Genomic DNA, 11,131 nt, shown 5'->3' on the forward strand with positions numbered 1-11,131 from the left:
TGTCCATGTCATGTTTTATCATCTGAGAACAGCGTGTGTTCCTTCATTCGATTGTTTCTGTTTTAGAAACGTAACCTCGAAGCGCAGTAACACTAGTAACCACTGATTCATTGTTGTGTTGTGAAAATTGAAAAAGCTTCATTCATCAGAAATGGCTCTACAATTTCTGAAACACCCCGTAACCATCTCACGAGGCTTGCACAACGAGACAACCTTAACTTTTATTTCTCGGCTACGAAATCCAAAGCTCCTATTCTCAGGTAACCTCTCAAAATTACTGTTATTGTTACTATTTCTTTGAGTTTAATTTTGATACCCTATTACTGTTTCACACTCAATCAATTTTAAAGTAATCGCTACAAAAGTCAACTATCTTACAATATATTGCATTTCATGATTGGATAAGTGTAAAATATATTTTTACTGTCTGTGTATTCTGATTAAATTCTAATTTTATATACAAGTTGTGGACAAATAAACTTCGAACGGGACTTCCTCTTAATAATAATATTAATAATAACCACTATGATACTGATAATGTATATAGTGAAAAATGTGTGGTGGTGCACTGATATTTTTACTGTTGTTTTTTCATAAATTAACTCTAGTGAGATGCGAAGACAATGCTCAGATTGCAACTTCTTTCAGGAGCTATGCTACTGCAAAATCAGAAAAGGTTTTGCAAGTGAGGAAGTAAGCTTTTGAATCTCGTGGTTCAATGCGTTGATTCTTACGCAGTTTATCTGTTTTTGAGCCATTCTTGTGAACAAAGTGGTGCCAGACTCCAAAAATGCCGGTGGTTCCATCATCATGTCATGTTGTTTTGATTTAACCAACTTGATAAAGCAAATAGTGTAAATTATTTCAGAGTTATATATTGGTTTCTAAGTGAAGACTTATTTTGTGATTCACATTTGAAGTTGTAGAGATTGGTGGTAAAGCTATCAATTCTTTTTATTAGCTTGGTGATTGTAATATAATGTCATGATGCATGTGCTTTGGGTAAGGATGATGATGATGATAACACTCACATTAAGAGCATGATACATTAGCAATTTTAATGTAGATATGCTCTAAAACATTAGGAAATTGTAATTTTACAATATTTATGGTGGCATTACCTTTCGTGCTTCTATCTAATGTTATGCTTTTGGTATCATTTGGAGAGTCTTTTCGACCATTGTCTCTATATATATTTTTAATATTGTACTGATGACACTGAAATAATTTGTATCTATTTGTGGATTTACCTTGTAGGAAAAAGCGGTTGGATGAAATATGTGTTGAAAAATATCAGCAATATAGTAGATCCGTCATCCAGTCATGGATTTTGCAAGGTAACTAATTTCAGTTTTTATTTCCAATGTAGCTTGTAGATGCTCTGTCGAGCTGCTCACCTGGGTTATATTAATTACTTGAGTTTAAATCAAGTGGTAGCTTAACATAACTGTTATCTATCTCTTCTCTTTCTCCTCTCTCTCTCTCTTCCAGAACCTTTTTTATTTCAAAGAATTTATTAGAGATTGAACCAATTTCTTTGCTGTTTTCTTTATGTCTGTCTGTTTATGAGGATTTTTTATCCTCCCTACTTTTACTTTCTTTCCCTCCTTTTAGTATTTTCTTCTATCATAAAAAAAAAAAAAAATTTGATGAAAAACAATTGCACAGTCTTGTATCTTCTTTTTTGTTTTTAAATTAGCAATGCTAGCTTGTATTAGCATGTGGTAGGAATGGCCTCATCTGTTGTGAGGTTTGCACTGAGGTATTTGTAACCTTTTCTTCAGCTCTTAGAGAAGGTCAGAGACTCAGAGATCATGATCTAGCATTTTAACCTCTGGATATATGAAATATGCTTTCATAGTTTTATCTGAATGACATCCTAGGGTCTTGCATAAGTTGGTTCGTATGTTGGCATGCTGTGCCAAGAAGCATAATTTTAATTGAACTTCTGCTTGATGAAATCTATTAAATTAGAGTAGAATCAATCAAGTTTGAACCTCTTTAAAACTTCAGGTCAACTATAATCCAACTTAAAAACACTGCAACTAATATAATTCAGAACCTTATTCCTTTTATCTCTCTTTCTCTTCATGCTATCTATCATTTACTCAATACACTCAAATGTATGTCAATGTTTATTTTGGCGATCTATAGTAATTTGTCATCTAGACTCTTTTTGTGCTTGTTCATTGTAAGAAAAGACTATATTTTTTTAAAAAATACTGATAACATATGGGATGCAGGCAAAGTATATGTGGATGGGAAGGTGATAAATAAAGCTGGTACCCCTGTGCCTGGCAAAGCTGTTGTGGAGATAAAAGCTGATGTTCCCAAATATGTATGTAGGTGAAGCCATCAAGCTCTACTTACATGAAATAATTTCTCAACTGCAACTTTGGTGAAACTGTATTGTTGTTTGGCTTTTTTACATCAACACAGAGCTGGACATAAGTTAGAAGCTGCCGTTGAACTGCTTGGTGTTGATGTTGCTGGTAAAGTAGCTCTTGATTCTGGGCTTTCAACTGGAGGATTTACTGATTGCTTACTTCAGTATGGTGCATCACATGTTTATGGAGTTGATGTTGGTTATGGACAGGTAACCTATTAAATGATTCATTGTTTTTTTAGGTTACATTAGAGGTGTGATAAAGATAGAGGTTGTTTTTTGTATACTTTTTTTTGGGGGGGTTTGGGGGGGGGGGGGGGTGACTTGGTATTATGACAACCAAATGCTTCATTTCTTGTAGTTGCTAATAATACTTAAATGTATGTTCAGATGTTAAATGATAGATAAATATATCAATTGTTTTATCAAAAAAACATTTTTCTTCATTTTAAGGGTAAGGGGAAGAATTTTTGTTATATGTTTGCTGCTGAACCTATATTGTCTTTTGGGTAAAACTTAAAATGGACTTTTTGTTGAAGTGTAATTTGCTAGAAGTTACTTTTTGCATAAAATAATGCATATATATTCTTCCTATATGGGCACCATTGAACATGTACTTCTGGAATTTCATTTGTGATGAACTTCCCTTTGAACATTTAAAGTAAAATCTTTGAATTTAATAACTTAACAGAACTTTGTGCAAATCCAGTAAACAAATCTTAATAATTGATCTTATTTTTAAAGATAACCAATATTCTGGAAATTTTGTCTTGGTGTCTGTCTGATTTATATTTCCTTTAGAAGATTTTATATACCCTTCTTAATTCCTATGAATTTTCCCCAACTACATTACTTCATTTTCATTGCATATCAGTCATCCATATGATTCTCTGTTGTAATGATCATTAACTTATTTAGGTAGCTGACAAAATTCGAAGAGATGAACGTGTATCAGTGATAGAACGGACAAATTTAAGATATCTTGCTGAACTCCCACAAAATGTTGATTTGGTGACTTTAGACCTCTCATTCATCTCTATTCTCTTGGTAAGCTCTGAAATCAGGTCAAGCATTGTCTTATACTCCTATTACAAGGAAAATATTTCTGGTTAAATGAAAAGTGTACCATCTTGATCTTGTTTCCTTATTCTCTTGATTGTTAAGTGGTTGACCATCCTTTGTAAGCAACCTGAGAAGGATAAGGAGAGGAGACATTTGAGATGATTTTTGCTGATCTAAGAATTAGCAGTATGGTTAGCCTTCTTGATCCACCAAATGCTCTTTTATTCTTTTAATAGGTGATGCCTGCCGTGGTCAATGCCATGAAGGAAAATGCAGCATTAGTGACTTTGGTTAAACCACAATTTGAAGCTCGTAGATCTCAAGTAAGGAATACAAACTCCTATTATATTATTTTGCTGTTTGTTTTGATATTCTCATCAATAATAATATACATTTAAATATTCTCTACTTGGCTAATATTGCCAATGTGATGTTGAGTTGTTCATTTTGCTGCATAGATTGTGTCTGTCAATATAGAATCCATGAAAACACACATGCACAATTTTTTTCCCCAATATACACGTGACAATAAAATAATATTACCAACATATCATTGTATGTAAGTGGATTATGGTTTTTGCAGTCTCCTGTAAATAAATATTTCTAAAATTTGAATATCATTTTATGTGCAGGTAGGAAAAGGAGGAATAGTGAAAGATCCTGCTGTTCATCAAGAGGTGCGTGATTTTTGGCTATTTGATCAGATCGTTTGTTCTCAACATTGCTCAAACTCTAATTAGTAGAAATAGAACTATTTGAATACAAGTGTGGAACCACATGCTTTATATTCTGCCCTCTATTGAATTTTGTCCCCTTCTAAACTAAATCTAATTAAAAATAGCCAAGTTAAAACAAGACTACATCCTTATATGGGACAGAGTAGTCTTTACAGCAATATGGCTTCTCTATGGGTTTCTGCTTGTGCTGCTTTAAGTAAGACTCTCAAATTGTTCTACTTCTACAAAGAAATTGGAGAACTCTTCGAGCTAATAGTACTATTTCCTTCCAGTTGTTTTGCTTCGTATACTCTTTGGTTTTTCTAGGATAACTCCATATCCTTTGTTGTATTTTTTGTTCTCTTAATAAATTCTTTTGTTAAAGAAATTAAAATAAATACACGAGCATTGTTAAGTAAAAAATCAAGCAACAAAAACCTTTTGGAAAGATTGTAATTCTAGGCAAGATCAACTTATAATTTTTAGGCCAGGTGACCATTTTGGTCCTTTATCTTATTTATTTTGTTCAAAATGGTCTTTTATCTTCTAGAAAATTCATTTTTGAACTTTATCTTATTTAAAATGTCCGAAATGGTCATTTATCTTTTGAAAAGTTCACTTTGATACATTATCTTATCTTAAAAGTTCAAAATGGTCTTTTAACTATTTAAATATATTCAACTGTCTTTCAAATAACACTCAAATCAAGGACTATTTTGAATATATTTAAATAGTTCAAGGAACATTCTAAACCTTTTAGATACGGTACCAAAGTGAATTTTTTTATAGATAAAGGATCATTTGAACCTTCTAAATATGATAAAGGGTCAAAATGAACTTTTTAAAAGATGAAGGACCAAACTGAACAAAACAAATTAAGATAAAGGACCAAAATACTCATTTAGCCTAATTTTTACCATATGACACTTGTATTGTGATTCATATGCGGGGGATTCTGTTTATTTATTCTTTTAAAAAATATATATTTTATAATAAACTGAAAGAAGGATGCTGACTAAGAAAATTCTAGCAATAAAATGAAGTTTAGATCTGTGGTCTCTCTGTTTGTGTTATGCATTTGATTTGTGTAGTATGAAACTCAAGCCTCAAATCCATTAAGCATTGAACATATAATTATTTTGACATTTGTTAGATGATTGCAATGCCCCCGCAATCTTGGGTTAGGATCCCTGCATTAACTGCAGTTGGTGAGCATTAGTAACCACACCTTGCAAAATGTTGAAACTTCATTCGTGTATTCATGATTCTTGACTCTAAGCAAAGGGAAATACATAAGAATGTAAGAGAGCAAACATCTGAGTAGCTTCTTTCTCAATTTAACTATTCACTAGTGTTTGCTCAAGCACTTATTTTATTTATAGTTAAATATGTTTTTTATACTTGTAATATACTCATTTTCAGTGTACTACCTAAAAAATGTTTTTATTTTTATTTTACTGCCTAACATTTTTAAACTTTTACTTTTGGTGTCTGCGGTTAGTCTAAATCCGTTAAGTAATGAGGTGACACTTTGTTAGTTTGTCACATTATCACTTAAACGATGATGTAGCAATATGTTAACTTATTATGTCATTACTTAATGGATCAAGACTAACAGCATATACCAAAAGCAAGATTTTGGAAATGTTAGGTATTAAAATAAATAATAAATACTTTTTAGGTAGTAAACTGAAAAAGTAATATACTACATATATAAAAAATATATTTAAGCCTATAATATTAAATAAATAGTAGAATAAAAACTACTAGAAAATTTCTAATATTTGTAGCTTTGTTGAATTGTTTTAACACCAATATTGATTTGTAATTAACACAAGAAAATGTGAAAGTGATTGATTTCTGCAATTCAGGTCCTTGAGAAGATTATAAAGGGAGTAGAGAATTTTGGTTTCTGTTGTAAAGGTTGGATTGAGTCTCCTCTGAAAGGTGCTGAGGGTAATACAGAATTCCTTGTTCACTTCAACAGAACCCATAATATAGAGGTTCCTGAAGATCTGGAGTAAATTATAGAATTTATACTTAATGTGCATTTTTTCAACCTTAGGAGAAGATTGTCAGTTTGGAAGATATGCGGGTGAGCTGTATTCGTGTAAAGTGATGAGTAGTTGTGCCATTGAATGATAGTGGTCAAATTTTTTATGAACCATTGAAAGAAATGATCAATGATTAGTGAATGTGATTGTAACAAAACACATGGTATTTTGAGCATAGAAAAGCAATTTCCAAATCTGCATATGTTAAAAGTGTGTTTGGTCTGTAGTTTTTCAAGCAATGTCTTTCCAAAATTTGCATCTAATTTACTAGTTTACGTGGAAGCACCTAACTGTTGCTTCAAGAATTGACGCGAGTCAAGTACTCGTGTCCTAAGCGATACGAATCAAACATAGAATATTTCTTATTTGCTTGTTTGTTTGGCATGTATTTTCTTTTTATTATTACTTATCGTCATGAACACATGGTGACATCAAAACATTGTTAGGAGCTGCTTACCCGCTTCCTTGTCATCTTAGTTCTTCTAAATGAAGTTGAATGTTAACAAGTGATAAAGTTTCAAGTTCAAAGAATTCTTATCATTTACTATTATTTTATTTTCTAACTGATAATAAGTCAATGGAACATTAAAAAAAAATCTCTAGAATTTTATATAAGCATAAATTTTACTTTCAACGAAACAAACTAATTATATGTACACATTAAAATTATAAAGTGTACATATATCACTGTAAATAGAAAAAAGTTTAAATTACTTAACTAAGGATATTTACGGTAAAACGAAATAGCCAATTATCCCCACCCTTAGTTAGTGGTTAACCAATATTTAATTAGAGACAGTAATTTAATTTAATCAATAATCAACAATTAACAACTAATCCACCGTGCATTCTTGCCACAGTCCCTTCTGCAGATGCTTAGTTGATTGGGGTTGTGGGTTGTTTGTGAATTAAATTTATACTTAACTAAAGACGAACTGAAATGAAAAACCTTTTCATCAGTCAGAAGCACTCATCATCGCATATCAAATTACAATTGCATACCCCATTTACCAGCAGAAGCATGTAAAAATACATATTTAACCATTCATTTAATGTTTGAGTAAAAATGTAAAATTGCTATTCACAAATGACAACTGCAACAGTTAATTGTAAGTGGCGTGCAAAAACTTTTTCTTTGTCCTCTTTTCCTTTATTTTATTTTTCTGTAAGTATGAATAAGCGTCTAAGAATTGTTAGAAACTACAGTATCCAGCATTTCCAAAGGCATTTTAAGACCGACGACTAGCCCAATGGCCGAGAACCAGGAAACCAGATATTGTTCAATAACAAAATCCTTTTTATTCAAAGATGAATCACCATTGAAGAGAAGCTTCATCCAGTCACTTGTCCCACATGGATGTAATTTGTACCATGGCCTGTTCAAATATGGATGTTCCTACAAGATATAACAATAAAATAATCGTAGAGGGGTTATAAACAAATCTAGTGATAATGTCTTGCAGATGTAGATTAATTAAAACTAAGGTTACTTTTAACATAAAATGTGGTTAAAACCAAGTAAAAACATTTTTGCTAACATCAACCCATCTGGAAGTAATCCTTCATTCGCTTGTGTTTTTAAAAGCAATCCACAGATTATAGAAGCAGCAGAAGTTAATGCCATTTGCATTTGCAGACCATATTTTATAGTGCTAGTGAAAATTTTATAGGCATGTCTTATCTTTAGTTTCTGCATTTTCCATTCAAGTCTATTTATAGAACTCATTTCATTAAAGAAATAATCACAACTCACAAGCAAAGGCCAGGTAGACCATATATTAATATATTTTTTTGTATATATTCAACAGAAGCAAAATTTTAGTACAGCATAATCATTAAAATTTATAAGAAAAAATGGTTGAAAAAAAACAAAAGAAAGACAAACATGGCAACAAATGATTTACCTCATGAGATATAAATGTCCATTTGGATTCTGATCGTAACTTCGCAGAGTGACCAGGAAGGTCCTTTTCAATTTCATCAAACGGCAAAAGTTGCCCATCTACATAATCAAACAGTATCATGATATCAAATATATAGTGAATACACTAAAATATAAGAACGCAGAAGTAGATATGTGATAGTACAATTCAGCATACAGGAAGAAAAAGTTTTTTTAATTGCTAATTGATGATAAGAACAGAAAATTTAAGAGACCTATTTTTAAAATCTTGTATATTCAAAAAAGTCAAAACCATCAACCTAGGTGATAGAATATACAAAAACTGTACTTTCCTCCTCAAAGTTTATTACGCTCCGTTTTTCTAAATATCTTTAACAACCACAAAAAAGTTCAAAATCCAACCACAGCTTCAATTACGGAGGCATTATGGTATAACCCTAAGCCATCCAACCTGACAAAGACATAAACTTTCTAGTATCCACATCTAGCAACATAAACATTCAATGGGACACTGGATCACTTCAAACAACCAGTTTTCTAATAAATCAACCATAAGGAGGTCTTGGTTTTAAAAACTGTTTTAAGACATAATTAATAATTGTGTGCATCCAACAAGATTTTTATCATACATAAATTCTGTAGATAGAAAAGTAAACATACCACCATGATATGAACGGAAGTACAAGACTGGAACTCTATATGTAGCACTGTAGACGATATGAAAATCGTACTGGTTTACTTCATGCTCTGGACCTAGTACAGAGGAAAATTTACATTATTGTAAGAACTAGGAAATAGGGAAAGAGTGCTGAAACTGGCACGAATACTATTAACCAAGTTTGTGGTCTGAGATAAACGCAAGTTAGATTATGATTATCAATTAGGCCATACATACTAAAGCTGCATTATCAAAGGGCTCTTCTCTCTGTGAGATGTTGCTCTCTTCTTTCCATGTCAGACTTCTATCACTCTCTTCTTCCTGTAATGAAAACTACAATCCAGTAATTTACATCTACTCCCCCATTAAGAATGCAGTAGTAAACTAAATTGCTGGCAGACCTCACTTGATTTGATATGGCACATGTTCTCCAGGGATAAGTATCCTTCCACCTGACAGACACAAACCAAGAAAGCTCCTAAGCATAGACCAATGATGCAGTGGAATTAGAAATATAATGACAGAACCCCACCTTATGAGAAGCAACCAAATGATGTTTTAAACATGGGATCCACTGCCATGGAGGAAAGGAAGGATTGAACCTTTTCCACTTCTCAGAAAATGTATGAGCAGAAAGGGAAAAATCACTTGAAGAGAGAGTACCATCCCAAGCAATTATGTCCTTAACAGCACCTTGTAAGTCCATACCTACGAAAAGGAGATGTATTTCTTATTATCTAGTAGAGATTAACTCAGATGTTAATCTAAGCCGAGCTGTTACACACAAGGTCAGAAGTTTCATCTATAAGAAATTTTAAAACATATGTAGAATGTCATTCATAAGGATATTGCTTAGATTCATTATAAGAAATGAGGAATTCAAGATTCTCCTTCTGCCGGCTTCCTCTCCACAGAGGTTGCCCCTTTTACAATAGAGCCTTCGCTCAGTTCTCAAATCTAAATTCCTAAACACCTAACTACTATCATGCTCCTGCAAATTAAGCCTGAAACCAGCACCTAACTACCTATGACCTACCCTCCTGACATATTCTAACTGTAACTGATTAAACAGTCCCAACTGTCTATCTAACTCCGAATCTGTTCCTATTTAGGGGACTCTTATGTCATGGAAACACATCATATTTGCTTTGTCTATGAAATACCTCATTCTATGTTGTATTATGAACACAATCTCAAGAAACAAGAATCCTCAGAATTTGGATCTTACATGGGCAAGCAAGATAGTAACATAAACATTGATGTCTCAAACAAGTTGAACAATCCAGATAAATTACAACACTAATGAACACATAGAAAAACAGAGAAAAAAAAACAAATTAATCGTAATCGTCCAGCAATAAAAAAAAAAAAATCAAACATAAAAATTAAGTATTGAACCATCAAATAATCAGATATTGTAGCAGCAGACTAGAGCAAAATGATTGCAATTACTAACATATACCTCTCCTATTGCAATTTCTAGGGTTGAAAGGAACGAGCGTGAGTGGGTGGAGTTCAAACAATAACAACGTGTATTATTGGGCAACGATGGACACGTTTTTTTCGTTTATTCAGAAATGGGCAGCGTGAAACACAGTCGTTTTGTGACAACTTTGGGAAGAATTTCCGTTTTATATTATGAAATTATGAAACACGCTTATTAAATTAGGTTGATTATTTTCTCAAAATTTAAAGAACTGCAGAGAGAGAGAGATCAAACCTTGGAATCATTAACTGAACTAACGATGAAGGACAAGGAAATTTGGGATTAGGGTTTACCAATTTAGGATTAGGATGTTAGGGGTTGGAGAAAGATCGAGATCGAAATGAAGGGTAACTGAACTATAATGGTTTTCTATCTCAGTTTGAAAATTATTAAAAATTAAATGCAGTTTATGTTTTGAATTTTTAGTTTCATATTATTTTTTGTTTTTAGGTTTTATGAAGTTGTTGTAAATTGTAAATATAAAATAAGCTAAATATTCTATCTGATCTCGCCTCATCATGAAATCATGTAATATAAAAAAGATATTGACAAAAAATAACTAAAAATAAAAAGTAATTAAACATATTAAAAATAAAAAATTTTGTACCAAAAAAAAGAAAGTTAAAATTATAAAAAAAGAATACCACAAACATAACCCTATTAACAATATACCACAATATATAATTTATATTTTAAAAGTTAAAAGTGATTTTTTTTTAATTCTTATAATTTATATTTTAATTTTTTTTTAATTCTTATAGTTTTGAAAGTGGTTGTTTAGTTCTTATCATTTGTATTTTAATTCTCTAAATGATCTTTTTAGTCTCATATGAGCAAGTAATTCGCAACTAATTTATCATAATAAA

General features: G+C 31.7%; 1 protein-coding gene and 1 pseudogene across 4 annotated transcripts; one reads left to right on the top strand and one right to left on the bottom strand.

Annotated features, from left to right (window-relative positions):
• The first annotated feature begins 608 nt into the window (after nt 1-608).
• Nucleotides 609-6,428, top strand: LOC114418859 (annotated as a pseudogene).
• Nucleotides 6,429-7,194: 766 nt separating this feature from the next.
• LOC114418860 (ubiquitin-like-conjugating enzyme ATG10) lies at nt 7,195-10,633 on the bottom strand. 4 transcript variants are annotated; one of them, XM_028384396.1, is made up of 7 exons: nt 10,500-10,633; nt 9,312-9,487; nt 9,181-9,231; nt 9,013-9,100; nt 8,782-8,874; nt 8,123-8,220; nt 7,195-7,614 (listed from the first exon to the last, which is right to left on the bottom strand). In XM_028384396.1, the coding sequence occupies exons 2-7, from the start codon at nt 9,483-9,485 to the stop codon at nt 7,402-7,404; spliced, it is 717 nt and encodes a 238-aa protein (XP_028240197.1). In that variant the 5' UTR covers nt 9,486-9,487; nt 10,500-10,633; the 3' UTR covers nt 7,195-7,401. The 4 variants fall into 4 exon arrangements, with proteins under 4 accessions (XP_028240197.1, XP_028240198.1, XP_028240200.1 ...); XM_028384397.1 differs by lacking the exon at nt 10,500-10,633 and adding an exon at nt 10,242-10,385; XM_028384399.1 differs by lacking the exon at nt 10,500-10,633 and adding an exon at nt 10,236-10,385.
• Nucleotides 10,634-11,131: the final 498 nt, after the last annotated feature.

The sequence above is a fragment of the Glycine soja genome, chromosome 7 (genome assembly GCF_004193775.1).
Source record: "Glycine soja cultivar W05 chromosome 7, ASM419377v2, whole genome shotgun sequence".
NCBI lineage: Eukaryota > Viridiplantae > Streptophyta > Magnoliopsida > Fabales > Fabaceae > Glycine > Glycine soja.

Bases quoted from the DNA above. Each gene is read 5' to 3' on its own strand.
- LOC114418860 (XM_028384396.1), bottom strand. From the start codon at position 9,485: ATGGACTTACAAGGTGCTGTTAAGGACATAATTGCTTGGGATGGTACT. The intron at 9,101-9,180 runs GTCTGCCAGCAA...TTTTCATTACAG, and splicing joins GCCATATCAAATCAAGTGAG to GAAGAAGAGAGTGATAGAAG. The intron at 8,221-8,781 runs GTATGTTTACTT...TTGATTATGTAG, and splicing joins CTTCCGTTCATATCATGGTG to ATGGGCAACTTTTGCCGTTT.